We start from the raw sequence: 27,259 nt of genomic DNA, 5'->3' as shown, positions 1-27,259 counted from the left end.
GAAGATCCTATCCATAGATGAAAATAAATAAAAGTATTCAAGGCAATTCATACTTTTTTTTTAACCTGTACATTTCAAGTACGATACCAAGATGTATAATAATTTAAGATAATAAAGTACGAGAAATAATTTTTTCTACTTCAAGTAGTTAGAATTTGAATGGCGGAGGTGGTAGCAGTCACGATTCGCCCAACCGCTGATAGCCAATTACAGCCCTATCTGGCAACAATCTTTAGAATTCGTTATTGTTACGTGTTGAACAGTTTACTTTTTATGGAATGACGTTTCGTCACATTATTGACAATAGAACGCTTTCCCCCCCCCCTTCATTTCCTCTATTAATTAGCATTTGTATTTATCGCCATGATAGGTCATATTTTTTATTCATGCAAAGAGGGCGCTAGTTGTGAATGAAAATTTTTAACGTAAAAGGTCGTCTGTTACTTCAGGCATGCGCATATTCTTCTCTCATGTTTGATATTGATAACATAAGTAAACACTACCCCTTTCATTCTGCATAGGAAATGAGTTATGATTGTATATTGCGGTGAAAGTTATGCATATGGGCGATTTTTATGTCTGATTCGTTTTTATTATTTCAATCACTCTGCCTACTCCAATGTCGAAAGACACGAAAGTTATTATCAAGATTCTGCTTGATTTAATTCTTCTTTTATTAGGTTTGTAATTTTGCTAAGAAAGAAAATAGTGGTATTGTGTTATTTATGTATTTTTTCCTATTTAAGTCTATGCTTACCCATAAACATATGTTTCATTATCTTTTCTTTTTGCTGCAAGGTGGGGGAAATAATGAAATACTTATAATATTTCGTGTTATAAACCGTATTAAATCTTTTTGAAACAAAAATAAGATTCTCCTTAAAATTCTTAATTTTTCTTTCAGTTCTACAATATTTTTGTAAAATTGAATAAATTCGAATGTGCAACTCGATTTTTTATGAAATTATTTTAAAACTTATTGAATAGATATTAAATTTTATATTTCCGCATCAACCTTTTTTCTTATCAATTTGTTCTTCACTATGTTGAATTCATATAAATTGTTTCTTAATAAACTGTTTAAAATAAGTTTTTAGGGTAGCTGAAAAGGATTACTTATCCTCAGTTAAGGGAGCTTTTTATGTGACTTCTAATAATTTAATCCCCTAGTATATCAAATATAATTTATCCTACTCATCATAATTTAATTATATTGTCTTTAATTATAATACTTTTTATCTTCTCATTCTAATTTTATTTCATTTAATGTAGAAAACAATCCACATTCTATGAGCATAGAATTAGACCATATATTTGATAATTTTAAATTTTGATTTACTTCACCAAAAAAATTTATTTTTTAAATTAATAATAAGATAATACATTTTTTAAAAGAAGCAATTTATTGTATTTATGTATGAAAAATAGTAGTTAAGTTTTAATTTTATTTTCATTCTTTTTTGCTGCTTAAGCAGTTAGAAATATTTCAATTTTTCTAGGATATATTTGTTTCCATGTATAGAAAAATGAATCCTAAGTTAGACTTTTAAATTTTAAACCCAAGTTAGACTTTTAAATTTTGATAGAATTCTTTTTTTTTTCATCACCTCTTCTTTCAAAATGTTCAGTAATGTTTAAAGTATGTTTTACCCTAGAACAGCTGGATTTTAGACTTACCTAAGAACTAATTTGGGGTCAATTTGACCCTTATGAAAAGTTGATGTTATTCCAAAGTACAAGATTTTTTAATTTGTGATTATCGCTAAAAATGTCAGTTTTCTCTCTAAGCGGTTTTTGAAAGGCTGTTCGCACTGCCTGCCCTATGATCAAAATAAAAACTCCAGTTTTGTAAAAATAAGCTGCCATCACTTAAAAACATAGCCTTTTTATTCATTTTCCATTTATAAAAGATTAATTCACTCTTTAAATAATAATTACACACTGGTACATACAAACTAAATTTTGGAAGAATTGTTTTTAACAAAACAAATCAATCACAAATTTTAATGAAGAAAAAGAAGTTTTCTGTAGCAATGTACATAAGTATTTTTAGAAAGGCAGCCTGCCCTGCCTGTCGTTTGATCCTTATAAATGCACCCTTTTTGTAAAAAAGCCTTCATCCCTTAAAAACACTGCCTTTTTATTCAGATTCCATTTTTAAGAAAAATTAATTAACTGTTAGAATATAATTATCCACAAAAATTATCTGTGTTTTTGGGTTTAATTCTGATTACTACTGCGTTTTTTTAATATGTCGATCCTAATTTCTGTTCTAAAATTCATCTTCATAATGCTTCCAGTTCTGCAAAATAAAAAACTGGCAGAAAAAAGTTTTCTTAAAGGGGTCAAAATGAACCCTTTTGGCTGTTTTAGGTTTTTCCATAATTAATTATTTATTTTATATTTGATATTGTATACTTAGAAATAATTTAGAAAAGGTGAGCCTCAAGGCTCACGTGTATTGTCAAAAATAACGTTAGAAATGGCAAAAAAACAATTAAAACCACCCCAGCGTTGCTTCTAGTATTAATGAAATATTTAATATGCTATTTTATTCCAAAAGTTGCTATTTAAAGAACAAGTTTTTTTTTTTTCAAATAGCTTCAATTTTGATTTTCCTATATAGAATTTTCGTATCTAATGTACTGTTTGATTCTTCATATTTTCTAATACCATACCTTCAGTTTTGATTTTTCCATACATATATTTTTTACAGAAATGTTTTTATATAATATTTAATTGTTAATCTTTTAGTTGGTATCCCAATTTTACTTTTCCATTTGCATGGAAAACCCTTCAAGAGAGGTTTCTTTTGTGATGATGATAGCATAAGATATCCTTTCAGTGAGTCAACTATCACAAGTAATGCACTTTATGTTATCGGAGTGTTTCTTCCTATAACAGTGGTAAGAATTGTATTTTCTTTATTATATGATTGTTTTTTTTATTTTAAAGAAACTTTATTTAATATACAATATTAATTTATTTACTAATGTATGCAATTTTGATGGGAGATAAGAAAAATTTGATTAGAGGGAGTTTATTTATGATCATTAGTGTCTGCAAGGGAAGGTCGAGATGGTGCACTTAGACGACCTTGGAAATTCGATAAATTGAAATTTATATTATGCTTTTAACTGTTATTAAATTATTTTAATTAATTATAAATATTGCTTATTGATATTGACTCTACCCCAATTCATAAACTGGGTGCATAATTACATTTTAAAATTGAATGGTAATATACTAAATTTCTTCTTATTATTATTATTACTGCTAAAATATTTGTTTTGTTGTTAACGAAAAAAGTACTTATGTAGTAATTTTTTAAAAAAAGTGACAGAACACTAGAACTATGTGCTTTCTCTTTTCAACATAACATACGTAAATAGTGCATAATTTTTATCATTTTTTTTTTCATTTTAAAATTTTAATTTTGTTAATGCACTTTTTTTTATTAAAAATTGTTATCTCAGTAGTTGTAATTAAATTATTGAAACTGTTTACAAAAATTTCTGATGTCCACATGTTCAAATATTTTTAAAAAATACATAAAAAAGTTTACCTACATAATACAGTTACATACATTATACAGTTTTCCATTATTGTCAGTGCATTTTTATTGGCCGGAAAATCGAATGGTAGGATCCAGTTTTCCCCCATTTATTTTCGTATTTTTTTGGTTATCATCAACATAAAAATTATAAAGGAAATTTTTCTCTATAAATATTTTTGTATCCCTATAGAATTTTCTTTTAGAGTAATTTTCTGTATTTAACGAAGTTTTAATAACTAGTGTATTGACAATAATGAAAAATAAAATAAAAAAACTATTGATGGACATGACAGATACTGCAAATGTATTCAGTACATAATGTGAAGCCATTGCAGAGTTTGAATTCTGATGTTTAAAAAATTAAAGTCATGGAAAATTTCTCATTTATAATCATTTCCTGTAAACACCAACTTCAAGGAATGATTATGTACAATTGTAATTTTTCTCAATTTCTAAATGTACCTTTCAATATTTAATTTTTAAAAAAGTATTTTAGATTCATTTTTTAAACATACTTTTATTTATTCCTAGATTTTTTCCTAATGTTTTAAAGAATTATATTTCATTTTAATTCTCAAATAAAGTTTTGTTTGAAATTATTATAAAACATTTTAATCAAATGTATTATTAAAAATTGTCACAAAATATATTTTTAATGAAAAAGTAATATAAATTAATCTAGTCTTGTAAATAGTTATAGGATTGCTTTTCCCGCAGTCTTCAAAATGTAAAAAAAGATTTTATAATTTTTGAAAAGTTTTAACAATTTTTAGTTATGAAAAGATTATTCTTTTATGATTTGCTTAAATGATAACTCTGAGTTAAGTGATGTTTTCAGCAGCATGTATTATGTATTTAAAATTTAAAAAAAAATTTTATCAATTGTATTTTTAATTTATATTTAATAAAAGTTTTGATTTAAAAAAAAATTTAAAAAGCTTTTATAAAAAGTTTCCTGTAGATTATTTATTCACTTTGCAGTTCATTATCATTTTTTATGAAAACTTAATAAATTTGTATTTTCACACATTTCAGATCAGCTTGAATGAATTTGTGACTGAGACGAGAACAACTAGAGATGACAGAGGAAAAGTGTACATTTTTCGAGGACGTCCTGTACCAAACGTAATTTGGAGAATCTACAAGAGAGTGGGGATATTTCTTTATGGTGCTTGCATGTCACAACTTACCACAGACATTGCAAAATATAGTATTGGTAGACTGCGTCCTCATTTCCTGGATATCTGCAAACCGTCTGTTAATTGCTCTCTTGTTGCTGATCCTCATGCCTATCAAACTGAATTTGAATGTTTGAATACAGAGAAACCTTTTTATGTCAGAGAAGCTAGGTAGATTTTTAATTTATTTTTCAATTGTTAGGTAAAATTATTTAAATTTAAAAATTTATTTTATGGCGGATTTTGTTTCATAGCTTCGGTTTCATTTCATTAAATGCTAGCACTCTCTTTTGTAACTCTTATTATGTAGCCTATTGTTCATGAAAAGAGAACTATATTCCTATTAAGATTTTGATTTATTATTGCTTAATCACAAAAAGCTACCTAGACTTGAGAACAATGACTTCATAAGAATTAAGCTTTTCAAATTTGTTTTTAAAAATTTTACTACCTTTCATTTTAAAAAAGTTATTCGTATGAAATCAATTTTAGTAACTTTCAAAATGTATACAAAAATTATATGTTTATCCAATAGAATTCTGTAAATGTTTAAACCTTTGAAACCATAAAAGTTCCGTAGTGGACTGATCGTTAAGACACGGCTCCCAGCAGATCACCGAAGTCAAGCATCACTGGCTACGGTCAGTGTGCGGGTGGGTGACCACTTAGATCAGCCTGTGTAGAGACAGAGGGTGTGCGGTATTGGTCCTCGTTAAACTGTTCTACCATAAAATGCTCGCCTTCACATGCAGGTCGTCGCGCTACCGAAACAGGGGTGCCATCCCCTCTGCAGAGGATCTAAATTGTGATGGCATTTCTTCGGATCATCCTCAGTGATGTTTCCCAGACCGTTGCCAATAGTCCATTGTGCAGCTCTAGTGCGACGTAAATGAACAACAACATACCATAAAAAATTTATTCACTTTGATATTTTATTGTATAACCACTTAAAATATTCCAACTTTCACTACCTACTGCCCCCTGTTTTCATTTTAAATGTATCAGCTTTTATAAGGAAGGTTAATATATCTATAAGCAGGGGTCTGTTGAGGCCAAATTTACTACCGTTTAGGGGTGCCTTCATAATTCAACTTTAGGAAAAACAGTAGTTTCATAAAATACTTTTCCTTAAAATTTTATTTTTATATTCCATAAGAAACTATAAATCCATATTTTTGTATTGATTTTTCAATACAATTTTTAGTTTTCGCAAATTATGCCTAAATTTTCACAAAATGGGGGTATCTCTCAGAAAAACCTAGACAGATCCCTGATAACTAATTATTAGGATATTCCAGAATTATTAGTTTACCTAGTTAGTTTTTTTGTTGTTTTGTACTAACTAAACAAAAGAATATTTATGTGATTTAACAGTAAGTAAAGAACATATATTTTGTTTGTCTCAGAATTATGGGTTTTTTAAATAAATATTATGCTTTTAAGTGTAAGTAAAAATAGTTTTCAGTCTTCTATACAAATTCATAGTTTTGTTCTGATTGTGCTGAAACTCAGAATACTGATTGAGTCCCAAGCACTTCCATCTATTTTTTATAAAATGTAACTTTTTATGTGATTTAACTAGATCTATTAAATATTCACATAGTTTTTAATTATATATTAATCATTTATGCTGCATTCAAAAAGCTTATTTCAAATTCTGTAGATTCAAGCCATTTTTAAGTTAATACAGCATTATTGGTTTGAATGATTCCAAAACTGAAAGTTAATGTTCTAAATTTTGCCAAAAGGGCGAAATTCCTATTCCTTAACATTCCAAGTATCCAATCTTATACATGTCATTAATTAATAACATAATATTCCTTTCAGCACACAATTCTTAAATACACACCCACACACACATATATATATTTAAGTAAAGGTCACTTTTTTTTCTATTTTAATGGTTAAGACTAAAAAATTGCCAGATTTTTTTTTCTTTGTTTATTGTTGATTCAGCTTATGAAAAGATGTTTGAATGTTTTTCCCATTCTCTTATCTTATATAAAAGCTTTGGAGTAGGCTTGTCTTGTACGGTTAAATTGGAAGAGTTTTAATAGTAATTTGTAAACTGCAGATTTTAAATATTGTCATGTGCCAATCAAAAATTTTTGCAATACTCTCTACAAGGGTGATTGTGGCACAAAGTGAAAAACCCTGAAAATTTTATATGCTAGAAATCAATAATAAGATATCAATTTGTATACCATACAATGTTTCGTATTTAAAAATTTTTGAAATAAGATTTATAATTAAATTGCTTACCAATAAAATATATCATGCCTATATAATTTATTTTGTAAAAATCTTAGTGCTTACATGTATCGCTATGTGTGATTTTTAAAATCGCGTGAATATGAATTGCGATATTGGATTTTAAAATCTGGCTAATGCAAATCTCAATATTGAATTTGAAAAACACGTGAATACGAATCACAATGCATAACGTTTAAATCACGTAAAAATATGGAAATCGGTGTTTGATTTTCCAAACGCGAGAATAATAATTGTTACATTTTTAAATTTGCGTGAATATGAATCGTGTTACTGGATTTTGAAAACGCATGAATAGAAATTGGAAAATTGATTTTAAAACTGCATAGATACAAATCACGATAAAAGATTTTTTTAAATCATGTGAATAAAGTCGTGATGTACGATTTTTAAGGCATGTGAATATGAATCGCAGTGCGTAACTTTTTAATTAGGTAAATATGAAGGTCGATGTTTGATATTCAAACCGTGTGAATACGAATCACGATTTTAGCGGATTCCGGCGCAGTTCTAAATATTTAGATTAGCGAAAATCCACCAAACCAAAAATATGAAATTGGCTATTTTCTGTCCGTCTCGCGTGTATGTAAACATCTCGTTAGCGAGAAGTGGCGATAGTTTCAAAATTTGAATTTGAGAATGGTAGAATTCCATAAAAATTTCATTGGAATATAAGTTTTTGATTGGCAAAAGTCCAAGAACCAATTTTCTTAAGAAACTTGGAATTCTGCAATATTCCCTGAAAAATTACATGCCCTGCTCCTAATTTTTTAACCCTAAAGAACAATACAAAAAACCCAGAATTCAGGGTAGCCCCAAAATACAATCACCTCTGTCTCTAATTTTTTATAGAAACCTACTATATCAAATATAAATAATAAATCTGAAAAACAGCATATAAGTTTCATGCAAAATTAATACTTTTTTTTTTCAGACTATCATTTCCTTCTGGGCATTCATCGTTTTCTGCTTATACAATGATATTTACAGTGGTATGTAGACATTATGGTTAATTAAAACTACTTTTGTGTTCTCAAATTATGCAAATAACTATTTATAAAATTGTACAGAATCTGGAAACAAATGTATTATTGAATTAATCTCTAAAGCTATATCAATCTTTGTTTTACTTTGGATACAATCTTTTAAATTTGAAGTTAAGGTTTGGATGAACAAAAATCTGATAACAAAAGAATTAGTACAATAAAGCTTGTCAAGTCAACCATCTTTGTTAAGTTGTCCTCATGTCTAAGGTAACTTCAAAATCCATATCTATTTTATGTAATATAGGAGCAAAACCTTAGTAATCTGACCTCCTGTCTATCGTGTTTGTTGACTGCTAAAATAAGTCAACTTTGTCAAAGAGTGTCATTAAATGCTATTCTAATTCTTTCATAAGTTAACCAAAAAGAAAACTTTTTTCAGATGTTCTTACTTAGAATGAATGTAAAAAGTATATACTTTCATAATGTGGAAAATACTGTTGTGAAGGAATGTCTATTCATGAAATAAACTAAGTAAAACTTTATTTGCTCAGCCATCATGGAATTATTAAAAATTTATAATTTTATGATTACAGATCCAAATATTGGCTTTAAATTACTTTTCTATCGTGGTGGTTAGTCACATTTTGTTTTAATGAGATAAAAGGCTATTCATAAAATAATAGAGCTGCCATTTTTTTTGGGGGGGGGGGTGATAAAAAAACTAAATCGTATCTATTCCTTGTTGAACACAAAAAGAACCATGCTAAGTGTAATTTTGATATTTAAAGGCATATTGCTTTCTAGGCATTTTTACATTTACAAGTTTCTTTTTTAATGCATACGAGTTAAAGGAAAAGAAAAAAAGCATGTAAATTCCATTAATAATACATTTGATAAGGCAAGACAACTTCACTTATTGAATTTATATCCAGAAAAAGAGAAAAGAAAATACCACTTTTCCTAGTTTTTATTTCAGGAAAGAAAATCTCCTACCATTTTCTATTTATTTTATTATTCTGGTGCATGGGCAATTTGGAGAAAGAATGCTGAATATTTATCCCCCAATAATTAAAAATCTCTTAAAATCCTCCTCAATATTTCAAACAAAGAAAATTTCCATCGTCATTTTAAACTCTCAAAGAGTAAAAACAAGAAAGAGATTAACCTTTTTGCAGTTGTTCCTCAGATTTAAGAAATTTGTTATGCTATGAAAACTAGTGCGACTGTGTATTATAATTTCGTCCCCCACAAAAATTGAACTATGTCGTTGATCTGTACTCAAATTTACTTACCCATCTAGGTTGATAAGTTTATGCAATGAACAACTTGCTACCGCTTTTTATTTATGTTTAAAAATTGAGGCCACCTTTACTTCACTGAAGAGAAATACTTAAAGGCTGAACAATTAGAGAACGATACTTTATATAAATCTGTTTCCACCGACACCAAAAATTGGCATATTTTTTGCCACATGTTCAGTTGTCTTTTTCGACCCCTTAATTTTTGGAATTTTGGTTTAAAGGATTATTTTTGAATGAATCAAATGCAGTAATAAAATTGATATCTTTCTTCAGAATTAGTGCTTTTTTGGCTTGGATAAGCATATTCTGTGATAATTACAATTAACTGTTGTAACTGTCTTAAAATAAGTAGGTAATACTTATTTTAAGAGATTTCTTTAGAATATTACCAAAACACATTACAGAATCAAAATACTACCAACCTTTCCAAAGTTATAAGGGTGCAACTAATGTAGAGTTAATAATACTTAATTATATTAACATTTTTAAAATTCTCTTTTCTTTTCATCTTAATAATTTATTTTTTATTTATATATATACAGTGAAACCTCGGTAAAGTGGACATTCTTAGGACCGAAAAAAAATTTCGTTTATGAGAGTTGTCATTTTACAGGAAGAAAACCTGAATAATGAAGTTTAACACCGTAAATATTTTAGAATATTTTCAAGGACATAGAAATAATTAAATAAAATCTACAAGGATATTTATTTAAACTTAAAAAATGTTTTTTATCTATACAAAATAGAATAGATTAAAAAGTTTGATATAAATACATATTTTTTGATGTAGCTACAGATAAATGAATATAATTTTCCTATTAGTTAGACAGATATTCAAGTTAGTCTTATGATACCGAATAGGAGCTTTTAGTCCTCATTCGGTTTCAATTATTAGTTTTACACCCCCTAACACCTACCTATCACTTGATAGAAAACATTAGTAATACCTCCTTGAAAGTAAACCTCTCATAATAAACAGAAGGGGGAAAAAGCAATCCATACCTGTAAGATTATATTTCTGTTCTTTTTGTACCACAGCTGTGTTAAATACAGTCTTCAAATTGACAATAAAATGACAAAAATTTTCACTGGGGAAGAAGCATTTAAGACGTCATTTCAAATTGAGGGCTCTCATTACCTGTGTCGTCCAGATGAAATGATCAAAAGATTCCTTATTTCATAAGAGCAGTATCATTTTCTCTCCTTTCTTTGCAAAAATAGGGCTAGGTGACAGGAGAGAGAGTGATTCTTTAGTAGTGAAATAGCTTAAAAATATTTAGTTATGGATAACCAAAAGGCACCAAAAAAAAAAACTTTTCAGGAGAAAAATGACTGTCTGTGTCCAGTTATGGCAGTGTCCGCCTTGCGAAGAATGTACATAATGGTTGAATCATGGAAGATTCACTGGGATTCAGAAATATGTCCGTATTGAGAAGCGTCTGTTTTGGAGGGGTGTCCATAACAGGAGGTTTCACTGTGTGGTATATATATATATATATATATGTGTGTTAAATGGGAAAAAAAAGCTGAAGGAATTTACCAACATGTATAATTGTTGAAATTCAGAAACTCTATTTGTAATTGCAATAATAATATATATTAGAACAGTCCATAATTTTCAATCTTTTATGCTTATTCATTTTGTGTCTAATGTAGTAAGAAATTTCCGATTTAGCATTTCCATGAAAAATTGCAATGCTCTTCTAGGATTTTTTTTTTTTTTTTACAGAACTGAATTAATAAAGCAAAATAGTTAAACATCCTTTATAAAATATTAATGCTCATGTCAAATGTTAGCCCCGTGGCTGAAACACAGCGACATTGTCGCAGAAAGCGACTGAGTTCTTGCAGAAAGATTTTTTTTTTTATTTGGGAAATAAAAATTTTTGGTTTGCCACAAACAAAAGTTCTCAAAATAAATTCTGCAGAAACAGAAGCTGTTTTACCAACAAAAAAAAAACATTTTCTTCAGAAACAAAAAATTTCTGCAGAAGCAATAATGGTTCTGCAAAATTCTTTTCTTACAGAATTGTTTTAAATATTTTTTTTTCTAGCTTACCGCAGAAGGAGAAAGCGCTCGTAATTCTCCGTTAATCTCCAACTCAAACAGTTACTGGATAAAAAGGGGAGAATTTTTTTCCCCTTTATTAAGCTATTTTTGGAAATTTGCCAACTTCGGCCTCTATCGCTGGCGCAGTAATTTGCTTTGTGTTTTTTTTTATGAGAACAGAGCATTTTATATTTTTTGCACTTATGTTTAAAATTTCATACGTAAAAAGATTCTTTTTTTAAAAAAATCATGTCTAGCGAAAAGGTTATTTGTTGCAATTGTGAAGCCACAATAGTTAAAACAAATTTGAAAACTGATTTATCAAGGCGGCATTCCGAAAAAGAAATAAGATGGAAGTCGACAACATCTAAAAATGTCTATATGCTTTGAATTAAATCGTCGATAAAAAAAAAAAAAAAAAAAAAAAAACGCAATCTAACCATAAATGAAATAAAGCCTGAAAGATATCTCACTATCTACGATTTTTTAGCATGCAAATGAAAACCAGATTGGTGAAAAATATTTACTGGTCACTTTCAAACAGGTTTCCATACGCATGCGGAAAAAATCGCATCCAATGAATATGGCTCTAATACCGATGTTTCAGTACTGATAAAGACTATTTCGTTTCGAGATGTTGAATAGACTTGAGCATATTGAGTCGGAAACTGCTTCTGCATACTTCGTGTGGAATCAGTGCTATATATTTACACAATACAGTGCGAAATCACAAGCACTGTGTATTTTTTTCGTTCTGAACTTAATCTGATCACGAAAAAAGTTTTATTTACCTTTTTTAAAAAAAAAAAATCTTTCAATAAGTCAGTACAATATTAATCGAATCTAATTAATTAGATGTTATTATAAATTCATTACACATACATTTATAACGATAAAAATATCATGCAGAAAGATATTGGTTCTAATTAGGTTTGTCGCAGAAAGTCAGAAAAAATTCTGCCACAGGGAATGTTAGCAATATTTGTTTTTAACTTTTTGTGTTAAAATGCTTTTCCAAATAATAGCCTGTTTTTATTTATGTTTAGCTGTTATTATTATTAAACAAACAAAAGTTATGATCTATTTGTTTTGATGTTTTCTTTTCTTTAAGCTTTATCTTCAAAGCTGCATGTGTGTCAAAGGAAACAAACTTTTGAAGCCTTTTATACAATTTATTTTAATTATGATGACTTGGTACACTGCTTTATCAAGAATTTCAGACTACAAGCACCATTGGAGTGATGTTTTAATTGGTTTTCTTCTAGGAACCCTCGTTGCCTCAATCAATGTAAGAATATTAATTTTATTTATTCTCATTATAATTTTTTAACGTAATTAGATATTTAAGATTTCTTATTTGAAGAGCTTAGCTAAAAGAACTACCTTAGTGACATTTTTAAAAAATTGAGTTTTTTCCGGGAAAGTTCTTAATATAACTTTATTTAAATATATAACATTCGTTTATATTGATGACTATGTCACACTATAGTACAATAATTTATCTGGAATCATTGTATACAGTTATGCTTTTGAAATGTGTTTCTATAAAATTAAATTGCTAGAATCAACGGCATTCAAAATGAAAAAAAAAATATTAATTTTAAAAGGTACTCAGGAAAACCGTAAAAATTACTGTACTATTATTGAATCCAGTGATGCTTAATTAATTTTGATTTTAGTTATTACTTGAAGCAGCAGAAACGTTCTAAAAAGCGAAATTATTGGAGAAATTGCACTAATTCCTTTAGGAGATCGTAAAAAATCGCCTAACATTATTGTAACCAATGATGATGAATTAAATGGTAATACAGTTGAACCCCGCTATAGTGAACCTGGGATATAGTGAACTTTTTTAGCGGTCCCGTCCATATTCCTATTTAAATAATGTTATTTTTAACGCTTATAGTGAACAGCTTAGAACTTGGAAACTCGGTTATAGTGGACTCAAATTTCATTTCTTTAAATATTTTTTTCAGTCCTCCATCTTTAAACTTGTAGGTGTTGGGACTGAAAATGAATGCATTCCTATAAAATGTGTCATATTACTCTCCTTTATGCTTATCACTTTTAACTATACTGTAATAAATGTCAAACAGATCATTTATCTTATACTCCCCCCTCCCTGACAAGCCTCGCTTTCTCTCTTTTCCCCAAGCTTGCTCTACAACTAGTTAACTTGGCCACCTGCTGAATTTTTGGAATTTTCTTATCTGTTCAAACCATATTCTTTACAAATCACCCCTTGACAATCAAAAAGGGGAACAATTTAACTCATTCTACTGCTGCTCTCTTCATATTCTTACATTATCTATTTGAGACAAGATTTTTATTTCAAAAGCAGTGAAAATGGCAAATTCTCTAAAGAGAAAAGCGTTTTCGATAGACGACAAAATTAAAATTGTAAAGCGTATTGATGATGGAACCAATCAATCGACACTATGTAAGGAATTTTCCTTGTCAAAATCTACAGTTTCAAACATTTGGAAAAATCGAAGTGCAATTCTTGCGGCATACGACAAAAACATGGTTTCATCGAAAAAACTGCGTGGAGCTCAAAGAGAAAACGTAGGAGATGCTTTGTTAAGATGGTTCGAAATCTTGTTCAAAATGTAAAAATCTTGCATTCTTTGCACATTGTAGATAAGAAAATTGATGAACTCAATTTAAAATCAAATTGTGTTCAATCAAAAATCCCAAAGTTTTTTCATAAAAAGTGAAAATAAAACTAATATTTAGCGACGTAATTACTTTTTCCATCAATTTTTGCTTTATTATCTGTTAATTAATTAATAATTTTTTAAATAACTTATGCAAAATTGCAAAGCCAATTTTCAATCATTCAACTGTCTTATGCAAAAAATATTCTTCAAAAAATTTGGATATAGTGAACCATCGGTTATAGTGGACACATTACTGAGTCCGCAGACGGTTCACTATAGTGGGGTTCGACTGTAGTAGCCGTTTGGTAGCCAGACAACCTACGCACAAAGTCTATATATATGTACTAATTAGCTATATATTCTAAAAAGCAAAATTAATGGAGAAAAGGTATGACTTATTTTAAAAGAAATATTAAAAAAACCGCCCTACCGTTTTTATTTGAATGGTGTTTAATTAATTTTGGTAATAGGTAGAGATATTTCGAATATTCTGCCACTATTCAGCCTTTTTGCCGACTATTCAGTTGGCCAAATGCCAATTTAATCAAATATTTCAATATGTTTTATTATAAAGATTGAGTCGCTGTTTGTTTTGTTTTGTTTTTGCTGTTTTTATTATAGTGTTTTATTTTATCAGAGGATTTCTGATAGGCTTTATTCTTTTATTGTCACTTTTTTTTCCTGCACGGTAAGAACCTTTCACATGATTACTGTGATTTTCAATGTTAAAGTAATATTTTAAGAACTAAGAACAATTTATTTTCTATTTGTCTTTTGATTTTTTTATTAATTTTTTCATCAGTGCTTTATTATGATATAGCATTTTTTAAAGAACATTTCTAATGAACATTATTCTTTTAGTTTTTTTTTTTTTTTTTTTTTTTTTTTTTTCAAATAAAAAAAAAATATGACCATGTGAAGAAAAATTGAGGTTTTTAACATTAAATTTTTCTTTTAAAAATTAAGGATGATTTTTTTCTTGCCTTCTATCTAGATTTTTATTTTCAAAAAAAAACTTTTGTTATTATCAACATTATTATGACACAGTATAGAGGGTTTGTTTCTATTAGACTTAATTCTTCTTTCTTCACTTTCTCTTGAAAATACAGAAATTGGACTGAGAAGCTGAGATGTTCAGTTAAAAATTTTCTTTCAAGGATTAAGATGGATTTTTATTTTTTGTTTCATTTTCATATACAATGTTTTACTTTTTATGAGCGTTTTCCTGATAACACGGAATTTTTAAAGGCGTTTCAGATAGATTAGGTTTCTTTAACGTTTTGTAGAACCTTTTTTTTTTGTTTTTTTTTTTTTTACCTGAAAATATTATTTTTATCATTCAATTTTTATTTTATGAATTAAGGGGATTTTTTTGTTCGCTTTCATTTTTTCAACTTCATTTTTTTCTATGGCTGTTAGTTTTTTATTTATCTTGAATATTTCTAATGGATTATTAATTGTGTTGGTATATAAATTTCAAATTTGAACATAATCTCTTAAATAACCAATTAATATTTTTTTTTCGCTCCCTAACTAAGAACGGGTATTCAGCTAGTATGATATGAAATGTTAATTTATGTGCTCAAAAATTGAATTTTAGAAGCACTATGCTTTAAAAATCAAACTTTATTTGCTCCAAAATGATTATGCTGCTGTTCTATCCCTGCTTATATTATTACATGGCAATGCTGCTGTAAGAAGTGAGTTCAGTATTAATAACGACATGCATGTTAAAAATCTCAAACAAGGTTCCCTGATTGGTCTCAGAACTGTGTGCGCTGCTATAACATTTTATGGGGGAGTTTTGAAGATTCCTATATCAAAAAATTCGTATATTTGTAAAATTAGCACGTGTGAGTCATCACGGAGCTTTAGAATAAAAAAGTATGCTGGGAAAAGAGTCCTGCTAACGGGAAAAGGAATTCAAATTATACAGTTACTGCAGACAAAAATGAAGGTATTGCCTGAAAAATTTGTAGAAGTTGCTGAAATTAATTCTCAAATATATTAATATAAGATAATCAAATAATATATTTATAATATAGTCAAATATTAAATAAAGAAAAAATTTTAGTTTTGTTTTGAAACTAATTTTTTTAATTGAATTTTTGTTATAATAGCATAATTGTTACTCATTTTTTCTTTTTTTGCAAGACTTTTTAATTTTGTTAGTAGTCTAGAGGTGAGTTATAAATATTTCCATCATTCTCTTAACTTATTTACAGGACTTGCTATATTCTTAGTATGATAATATATATTATGTAATAATATGTGTATATGTAATAGTGCAATAATATTTTTATTTCAATAGTGTGAACTTATTTTCAGGCCTTGCTATATTCTAGGTATGATAATACATAAATTTTTTTGGTATGCAAATATGTACAATAAATATTCTGTTGCCCTAATATTTTTATTTTAAATAGTGTTAAATTCTGAATTTCTGCCCCTTATTTATTCCAGTGTTTAGAACTAAGAGAATATTATTATTTTAAGAACAGCAAATGAACACTGTAATTGTGTGTTACTCCTAATATGCAGGTAAAACACAGAGAAATTTCTTTGCAGTTTCGACGGGCAACCCTGGTATATTACTATATTTATATATAGTGCATATTAAAACAGCACCAATTAACTAATATTAACTGCCAAAAAGTTTTCTATGTTTTGGATTTTTATCTTTAAATGGTAAACTAGAAGGGCTCATTACCAAACTTTAAGATGTGTGTGCATGCTTAAAATTTATCAGTGTTAGATTTGAAATAAGTATGCTTACATGATAAACAAAACTAATGGCAACATTTTCATAAAAAATTGGCATAACTCACTGTAGACAAATTAAGTCTACATAAGGATGAAACACAGAGATAGACAGCCAAGCTTTATTTTTCTCCCCATTAGCAGAGATTGTTGTGCTGATGCAAATCATACTTTGGTAAAAACATATCGGGCTAACCACAAGAGGTTTTTGTGGTTCTTACCTCCATTTTGCTGATTAGTTTCACTTGAATTCTTCTTGAAGGTGAATATGACTTTGTTCTTCTAACAGGTGTTTTCTCGACATCTAGATTCCAAGTTAAGAAGTTTAAAATAATAAAAAAAAAAAGTGAGAATCATCTAACTAATTGTGAATGCGTAGTTAATCACACAAGGAAAACTGTCTAATAAACATTTTTAATTAATTAAAATATGTCATTTTTGCATGAAACTGCATTATTTTAATGAAAAATTGAAAATTATTTTTATTTTTGTATTAAAACTAACAAAAATACTTGTATTTAATTTCAGAAATACCTCTAGATGTAACTAAATTATCTCACATTTTGATCGCAATCAGCTCATTTACTCAAATTCACTAAAGCTCTTCATGTGATATAATAACAATCTATAATTATACTGTTAAAACCTTCTAAATGATTTTTGGTTATTTAAATTATTTTCCGGCTATTTTAAAATAGACCTCCCAGAATTTTGTGAGTCATGCTTTCACAAGCATACTAAAAATGTAAAGATTTAACGAAAAAAAACAAAAAGGAAGATCATATAAACTTAAGTGCTCAAACTCAGCTCAGAGTGCTGTAGCACACGTCTTACGAATCTTTTTCCTTCTATATTATTTGATTTTTTTTTTGCTGAAAATGTCACTGGTTATCAACTTGCTTATGAACAATCATTAATTCTTTTGTTCTTCTTTAGGTATTTTGTGTTTCAGACTTCTTCAATAAAAGGAAACAAGAAAATGAAAATTTTGTGTTACAAGATATAGCAATAGAAAGTCCTGTTTCAAATTATAATACAATGAATAAAGGTCCTGATGAGGGAGTGCGGTAACTTGTATATTTATGTTTGTAAGAAGGGAGGCTTGCAATGCTGTATTAATTTATTGTTTTCATGCAAGCCTCCTTTCCCTGTTGCAATTATGTTAAAATTGTTTATTTTACCATTCATGAAGTTTTTCTAGCAATACTAAACAAAAGTATAATAAAATTATTTTGATTTAAAAACATCAAATTTTAATCAGCAATGCAAATTTATTCAAAAAATAAGGTTTTAAAAACATTTTGTAGGTTTTTATTTTTATGGAAAAATATTTATTTGCATTCAAACTTTTGAATAGCGGATGCATATTATTTCATTTAGTGGAATACATTATTTCATTAAAAGTATAGTTATATTATATTGAGTTTTTATGCATATAAAAAGAATAGTGCGCAATGCAAAATTGTGAAAAATATGATAAATTAGATTTTAGAGTTTTTTTTTTCTTCTTCAAATGCAAATTACATCCTTACTGGTGTAAATTAATTCAATATTCTGAGTACAAGGGAATTGAATCACACTGTTTTGTGAAAAAAAATTGCATACAATTTTTATGCAATAATTATTTTTAGACAAATATTTATACTCTTACAGCTGTGAAGAGGTTATTTATGTTACTTAAATGGGTTTTTTTTAACTACTTAGAAATAAAGCTTTCAGTGTATTTTTTACGAGGAAATGTACCCAAAATAACCAAAAATAAACTTTAATTTGTTTGTATGCTGAATATGTCTGATTTATATACTTTTATCTGCTTCGAATCATTTATGATTGAGAAATTTTTTTTTATTTTTGTTTAAAAACCTGTTAATAAACTTAAATTCATGTACTTTCAAACTGATGTAATCTATGATAAAATCATAGCTCTCTTACTTTAATTACTAATTCTAGAATAATATTTAAAAGTTTTGTGAAAAATGAATGTTTTTAAAGTTGCCTGTCTTTTTTCTCTCTTTTTTTTTTTCCTTCTTTTCTTTTATCATTACAATAATATCAAATAGCCAAGCATTTCAAAATATGAAAATTAGTTTTTTAAAAAAAACTAATATTTTACATCTGCGTTTCCACCTTTCTTCCATGACTTTAAAACCAATACTTTTATTATTAATGTAAAATTTTAAATGAATTATATATTATTTTAATCTGGATAATGTATTAAAATAGGTTTAGTATTCACTTTTAATTCCTGTCAAATTAAATTAAAAGAATTTTTCTTATTTATTTAATATATTTGAGTAGATTTAGTCAATAAGAAGTTTAAAAGATACTTAGGTTTGTAAAAAATAAAGCATCTTGATATGATTTACTATCATAATGAATTCCTAACTCTTTATGTAATAATCATATGCAGGTGATTAACATCACTCCAGAATAGCAAAATTTATTGGAGAAAGAAAAGCATAAAAGTTTTTTAAAGTATGCTATCCTGTAATATTTGCCTTTACATTAGACTTTCTTTTTTTTCCCATAAAAAAACTTTTTTTTTTAATGTTCCAAGGTTTATCTGTGATAATTAATTTGATGCATTTTATGAATCAAAAGGGTAACTATTTTATTTGTATTATTGTTGCTAGATTTAGAAATTTAGCTAACCATAACTGTTTTTAATTCTAAGAGAAAATTAGCTGCAAATGAACCTTTTTCTGTTCTTATTTTTGTTTTTCTTTTAAATTGCCAAACTATATTATGGTTGAATTCATCAAGATAAATATTCTACTGATATATTTTATTAATTTTCTTTATACTTCATTTACTATAAGTAACTTTTAAATCCTGTGATAAGTATAATTGTTGATGAATAACATTGGAAGATGCAAAACATTTAATAATTTTAAGTAATACGTTTATCATGCCTGCCTGTTCACCTTAAAATTATTTAAGAGATGACTATATTTGTCAAGGTCATTTAAGATTGTTGACAAAGCCTCTTTAGTCATCTAAAAGAGCACATTTTATGTGCTAATTTTATAACTGTTTGAATGAGTTTTGTCCATCTGTAACCAACATCCTCTATGTTGATAATGAGAGTGATGCAAAATTGATTCAATATGAAGAGGAAAAGACTCCAAATTTAGGAAAAAGCATTTATAATCTTATTTTTAATTTATTCAATGATTATAATAATTTTGAGAGAGAAGTGAGAAAAAAAAATGTTGACCGCATTGTTAATATCTTTTTAAAAAAATTGTAATTCTTTAAATATTAAAATATTAATAGTATAAAAGTAAAAACTTAATTTTAAAGTGCTTGCTCTCTTGTCTAAAGAGATTCGAAAAACATCTTTAATATAATTTATCTGTTTTCATAGTCATTATTTTTAAGTAAAATATTTTAAAAAGTATCTAAACTTAAATATATAAATGTGCTTATAAATCTAAAATAATTAATTTGTTTCTATATTTTTTAGTTATTACAGAATATCTACAAAATTTATGTTTCATACTAAATGAAAATTGATTGGAGTTTATTGAGATAGTAAGGATAATACGAAAAGGTTTCTTCTGTAACTGCATTTTCAGGACTTATTAGACTTGATATTCAATATCTTTAAATTGGACTGCGTGTCTCATCAGTGATTTTTTCCCTTGTTTTTATTAACTTTACGAGGTCAAGATATCTAACAGTTGTGAACTAATTTCAGTGTGGCTTTCCTTAAAAATTTGATATGCAAAAAATCAAATAATTTATACTTTAGTTGCGACAGTTGCATAATTGAAATTTTTTTTTCATTGAAACTAAAAATTGTGTCTCATAGTTATTCTGAAATAAAACTCTGGTAATTATATTTATGTGTACATATAAAGGACATAAAAGCAATTTTATTAATTTCTCAGTAATTCATGCAAAGCTTTATATTTTTCTCTTTTGAATCAAACTTGTATTGGGCATCAGAACAAGATGTACAGTATGGAGTCCTTTTATTCATCAATGGAATTTTGCCTTATTCATTCATCGAAAACTCATTGATCATTTTGATTTTTGCTTTTTAGCAAATTAATACAAATATATAAATATATTCCAATTATGCATGATAATTGGATTATGTATTGAGACTATGCAATTTTTGCTCTCTATTTTTTCTTTTTTTAAGGAAACTGACTTACTGTCCTATTTATTTTGCTTATTTTTGTAATGTTATTCAATACTAACAGTGAATATTTTTAATTCTAGAATTTTATATGTAGTATTAGTATTTGTGGTTTATGATTTTATTTTTATGTAGTGAGCTTAGTTGGATAATTTTAAAAAAATTTTATTAGTGTAGTGTTTTAGTTAGTGATTATATAATTTCCTTACTTAGAGCAGTTTGCTGATTGTGTGTTGTGAAAATAAAATTGTATAATTTATCTGTTCAAGCATTTATTAAATTTTATGAAGAAAAATCACCAAAACCCTCTTTCAAATTAAAAAGGATTGTAGATTTAAATGAAAAGGATTGCATAAAGGTGATATCCTTTATGGTATTTTTAATTAAAGTTAAACAAATTCTAAAGCTAGCCTTTTTTTTTCTTTCTTTGCTAAAATTTTAAAAATATCTATTTCTGTTTTATTTCTGACAAATTGTTTTCATTTTGGAACATAACTTTTGCATTCATGAATACTATATATAGGCTAAATTGAAATTTTGTTGATTGTATCTTGTTATACTTTAGAAATACGACATGAAATGACTTATATTTGATTTTAGCCATGGGGTGTATTAATACCTAATTATCTCTTTTATGTAAAAATTTGTATTTATTATATTTCCATGTAGCTATTATTATCCAGTTATTTTTCCTTAATAATTGCCTTTATTATATATTTTTATAACCTTTGTATAAATTATAATTTTTTGTTTTATTTATTTATTTTTTTGAGGAAAAAAAATATTTACAGTTTGAGTCATTAAGTGAGAAAGGGTAAAAACATTTTCAAATTCCAACTAATTATTATTAAAATCTATTAAAGTGAGGAAAGGAGTGAAAACTAGTTTATTTGTTAATAGGATTGAAATGCAGTTCTTAACATAAGTTTAGTTTGAAATGCAGTTCTTAACATAAGTTTAGTTTGAAATACAGTTCTTAACATAAAAGTTCATGCTTTAAATATTAACAAGATATTCTACACAATATTTTTGAAAAAGTATTATTTAATTTTTAATGATAGCCTACTGATAGATTAGTTATTAAATTACTAACTACGTTTTTTAAAACTAACATATTTTTGAGATGCATTTTAAAATTTTTTCTTTAAGTTTTGCTGATTTGTATAAGCTTATCATTTTATAAGTTAAAATTTTTTTATTCCATCTGTAATTGAATTTGATGTTATAATTGTGTTCTTTGTAAATACACAATCAGCACTGCTTGTGTTTTTAATGCCGGTAGATTTACTGCTAATACTTAAAAAATATATAATTCCAAATATTTAAAGATGCTTTTTCTTTTACAATATGTGTATTGTAATTGTATGGGTCTTTGAAATGTTGTATATTACATGTTATTCATTAATAAAATTTTACTTTTTAAAATGTTTGTTTTATTAAAAAATAACACAGTTTAATGAAGTGTTAGAAAATATTGACTAAAAAGAAATTTATGTTATGAAATGATTTTGATACAAATATTTTTATTTGACTAGCTTTGAGCAGTTATACCAGTATAGGAAAATGTATATTTTAACAAAAGATAAGTATTTTCATAAAAAAGATAACAAAATTCAAAAATTAACATGCTATGGACTAAAATTATTTTTATTCTAATTAGATTAAAGCATAAACTGTTTCACGCAGCCTGAATGTTCAAATTATTGTAAAAAGTAGTACTTTTTTTTCTCTTAATAGAAGGCATAACCGGTATTGTTTTACTTGCAAGCTTTATAAAAATTCATACTAATTGTGTTTATAAAAAAACTCTATAGACCCAAAAAATAACAATTTCATGTTGCAGGCCCACCAACCTCTGACTAACTACGACATTAATAAGCAAATTAACAGTGAATATAACTTTCATAATAAATTAAAAGCCCATTATTAAAATGTAAACTAACGGATTTTAAAATTCTCTCTATATCAGTTCTTCAAAAAGGCAATGAGAGAAAAAGACACCGAAAACCAACCCAAAAAGAGGTGAGCCTAGTAAAAGTATTTCCGAGGGAGGAAGACCACCTACGGAGAAGATGTTCAACCGTCCTGAAGGATGAATTTGGGGGAGAAAAATGCTTTCTTCCCTTACTCAAGGGTAGAAAGCAGAGTTGGGCGTCGATTACAGTAATTGATTACAGATAATTACTGCTATGTAATCAATTACTTCTAATCACGATTACAAGTAATCATAATTTTTAATTACATCAGAGTAGAACAAAAATGTAGTCTATTACATATTTCAATTACTTGTAATCATAATTACAAATTTTGATTAAAACTGTAATCGGGATTACATACCAATTACTGTAATCAATTACTTGTAATGATTGCAATTAATCAAAATATACGATTACATATAATCTAAATATGCGATTACAAGATTATTGCATACTTTTATATGATTATATTTCGCAGTTGATAGTATAATCTATCTTATAATCATACATTTTGTAAGTATTTACATACAGCGTAAGTACGAATGAATGTAACTAAGATGTATGTACATATGTATTAATCTAATGCATATGTACTGACATTTTAGTTACATGTATTGTATATAGCTAATGATTACATATGTGTGTGCAAACAATGTAGATATGTACATTTATACACAATTAATGTATGCATTTTATGCAAATATTTATATGTGTATCCAAGTTCATGGGCGCCTGTATATACAAGTGCTTGTTTGTACAAACATGCATGCATTGTCTGTACAATTATCTCCCATGCATGTATGATTTATTTATGAGCAGTATAATATATGTACAATATAGGTATTTATGCATATACATCTACACAATATGTTCAATGTATGTATCCAAATATGCATAACACATTAGTGTACGATTGTACGTACAGTGAGCGTATTTATATTTTACATATATTCATACATACATTCGACATGCATATATGGTACAGTTCGCAAAAAAAAAAATATCACCCTGAATAACTTTCGTTCTAATGATCAGATTTTCATGAACTAAGTGTCAATCTTAATGGCTCCTGAGGGTGACCTCAAATAGGCTAATTAATTAGTGCTAACTATTAATTAAGTTACGAAATCAGACACAAAAGCGTTCTTTCTCCGAATAAACATTTTTTTTTACACATTAGGAATCCTGACCCTTGAAATGGGGGGGGCAGACAAAATTTTGAAAAAATTGGGTCACAATAAAGATTTCTATATTTGGCGATAGTCCAGAAAACAGCCAAAGAAAAGTCGACGGCGCAAATGAATATTTTAAGATAATCCATAGACTAATTCAAAAGAGGAATACTTAATTTTACTAGGTTGCTAAGCAACCAAGCTCCGACTGTTTAAAAAAGTTAAATAATGTTCCGTGATTATTCGTATAAATTACATAAATATGATTGAACTCCGATACTTAAATTGCGACTTACTTTGTTTTATGGGTTAGGTCAGTGTTTCCCAAAGTGTGGTACGCGTTCTTATTCAAAATATCTTGCAACAAACGAAAATTTCAACAAAAAAAATTTTTTAAAAACAAAGCTAGCTATGAAAATTTACGATTATTTATTTTTCTACTGGCTTTTTTTTTGCAGAGTTAACAGTTAATAATTAGTGGTGTCAACAGCCAGTTGTGATTTCTAACTTAATGTGCAATTTTTTTAGAGTAAAAAATATATTCCTTTTTTTGTTAGTGTTACATAGCGTTACGAAAAATTTAGAAAGGGTATACAAAAGTTTGGGAAACACTGGGTTAGGTTAAAAGTAAGAACAGCGTTTCGTTATGTTCACAAAGATGACAGGCCATCTATCTAGGATGATAAAAAATTATTGATTATTGAAGAATAATTTCGTTGAGATAATGAGCATTTAGTTGGAATCATACTACCGATAAAATAATCAAACAGAAAAAATATTCTTGATTTTTCTTTTGCGTTTAACGCAAGATTTGATAATTGATCTTGATTAGAATAAATTAGTTTTATAACTTTCATAAGTATGGTTTTGCTCCGATTCTTAAATTGCGAGTTACTTTGATTTCTGGGTTGAGTTGAAAGTGACACAAATATATAAAGACCATCTCGTTATATTCAATGACGATTCGCTGTCTATAAAAAGAGCTAAAAAGATGATTCATTACAAAAAAAAAATCATTGCGATTACTGATCATTTAGCCATAATTATTTAAACGTCAAGCAATCTATAAAATATATTCGCGTTTTCTCTTCACGTGAAATTCAAGATATGACTGTTTTCTTTAAATAAAAAAAATAAAAAACATTTATAAAGGTAGCAATGCTTCAATATTTGCATAATTATGAGTTATTTTATCTTTCGTCCTTGTTAAAACTACAAAAGAGCATTTGAATAATTGTAATTCCCAGGCAGGGTAGATAGTCATTTGCAAATAAAAGAAATGACTTGGCAGATTTTGATAGGGATATATATCATCTTTAACAAATGTATGGTTGCATTGCTTATATTTTTTTAATTGGGGTCACATGAAGCATATTTAATTATAACGATTTTAACACAATAGTAAACTAATTAATTCAAAAGGTTTTAGTTTTGAATTCGTTCTGTTGATTGCATAACATCGTATATTTAAAAAAAAAAAATGCTGAAATAAGCGTTTATACATAAGTTATATTAGAACCAGTCGTTCAAACTAGTAGTTATGATTGAATAAGCAAATATCCTTCCTTCGGTTGTAATTAACCTGAAAACCGAAATTAAACAAAACAGAAACTTAACCTTATACCTAATTAGGTATATAATTGCCGGCAATCTGAATGATTTCTTTTTTATAAAACTGCAATAAACAAATAAATTACAAGCAATGCTGTTGTTATTGTTCATTTACGTCGCACTAGAGCAGCACAGTGGGCTATTGGCGACGGTCTGGGAAACATCCCTGAGGATGATCCGAAGACATGCCATCTCAAGTTTGATCCTCTGCAGAGGGGATGGCACTCCCACTTCGGTAGCCCGACGACCTGTACGCGAAGTCGAGCACTTTACGGTAGCACAGTTTAACGAGGACTAATACCGCACACCCTTTGTCCCTACGCAAACTGATCCAAGTGGTCACCCACCCGCTCACTGACCGCACCTAGTGATACTTGACTTCGGTGATCTGATGGGAACCGTGTCTTAACGATCAGTTCACTCCGGGAAGCAATGCAAAGACTTCTTTAAGCAATATACAAATTAATATACTGGTTTCTAGAGTTAAAAATATTTAAATAAAACTCCTTTTTAATGATCTACACTGATTACGCGTAATCTTTGTTCACGGGCGGGGATGTCAGAAAATAATATACTTAAATATGCGAGTGCATCTTTTTATGCGTAAAACCGGTCTATCAATTCACGATCGCAACGCTCAAATACGTCATCTGGTGAGAAGACCGGTTCCATGTCTTGACCCTCCCCCTTTCATTCTCCTCCTCTTCTTATTTGTATAGAAATGTACTGCGATATTTTCCCTTTTCCTAATATTCTTTTTATTTATAAATAAAATTACTTAAATTATTAAAATTTCAAAAATTATTTGTGACTATTATAATAAGCACAAATAATTTTTGAAATTTCTACGACACTTTCTTTTAGAACTATGTTCAAGGTAGTTTTCAGTTCCACTTAGTTTCCGAACTTAGGTTTTTATTTATTTGAAAACCAAGATATAAACTAACTTTCTCCTTCTATCTAGGGGATTTTTACTATGGACTATGTCAACCTTCATCTATCAAAAGGTACCTCATGATAGAATTAAGTTAACATGTCTTACTAGTGATTTCAGTGGCCCCCATCCCCCCCAAGCTCTTGGGCGCATTCATCCCCCTCCAAAAAAAAAACTGCTATCTTCCTCCTTCCATGTTAGCTTGTTCGAAATAGTGCTACGTTGCTTCTTTTATTTATGTACTTAAAAAAAATTCTCTCGTCTAAATTCCCCCCCAAACTATTCGTTTTATTTAATGTAAAAATTCCCCCCCCCCCCAAAGCTTTAAGTGGGCGCATCTTGCGCCCACCTTCCCCCTGATGGGGCCCCTGAGTGATTTGGTATTTATTATGTGTAGTGGTAGTTACGCCACTCTATTACTCTCCGCACCTTAATGAGGAAGCATACAAATTGTTGCCATAGTTCTGCTCTATGTTGCTCTCCATTTCGCTTGCTCTCCATTCGCTTGCTCTATGCTCTCCATTTCGCTTGTTGACAAAAAGAGACAAAACAAAAGCTAACTGCAACGGAAATGCATGCAATTTTATGGTTGCAATTCGCGATCGCAACGAACTATAGGGGCATTGCGGTATGAGACGAATATCTGCAATTTCTATA

General features: G+C 28.0%; 1 protein-coding gene across 1 annotated transcript; it reads left to right on the top strand.

Annotated features, from left to right (window-relative positions):
- Positions 1-234: 234 nt before the first annotated feature.
- LOC107444236 (putative phosphatidate phosphatase) lies at positions 235-18,525 on the top strand. The gene is made up of 6 exons (XM_043044417.3): positions 235-680; positions 2,755-2,906; positions 4,592-4,905; positions 7,940-7,997; positions 12,454-12,630; positions 17,699-18,525. Exons 1-6 carry the CDS (start codon positions 620-622, stop codon positions 17,831-17,833), a joined length of 897 nt encoding a protein of 298 aa, XP_042900351.1. The 5' UTR covers positions 235-619; the 3' UTR covers positions 17,834-18,525.
- The last annotated feature ends 8,734 nt before the right edge of the window (positions 18,526-27,259 follow it).

The sequence above is a fragment of the Parasteatoda tepidariorum genome, chromosome 7, assembly GCF_982258835.1.
Source record: "Parasteatoda tepidariorum strain Cologne lab strain chromosome 7, Ptep-v5.0, whole genome shotgun sequence".
Taxonomy (NCBI): Eukaryota; Metazoa; Arthropoda; class Arachnida; order Araneae; family Theridiidae; genus Parasteatoda; species Parasteatoda tepidariorum.
Note: the sequence above shows the minus strand (reverse complement) of the source record. Positions and strands in the feature narration are given on the sequence as shown.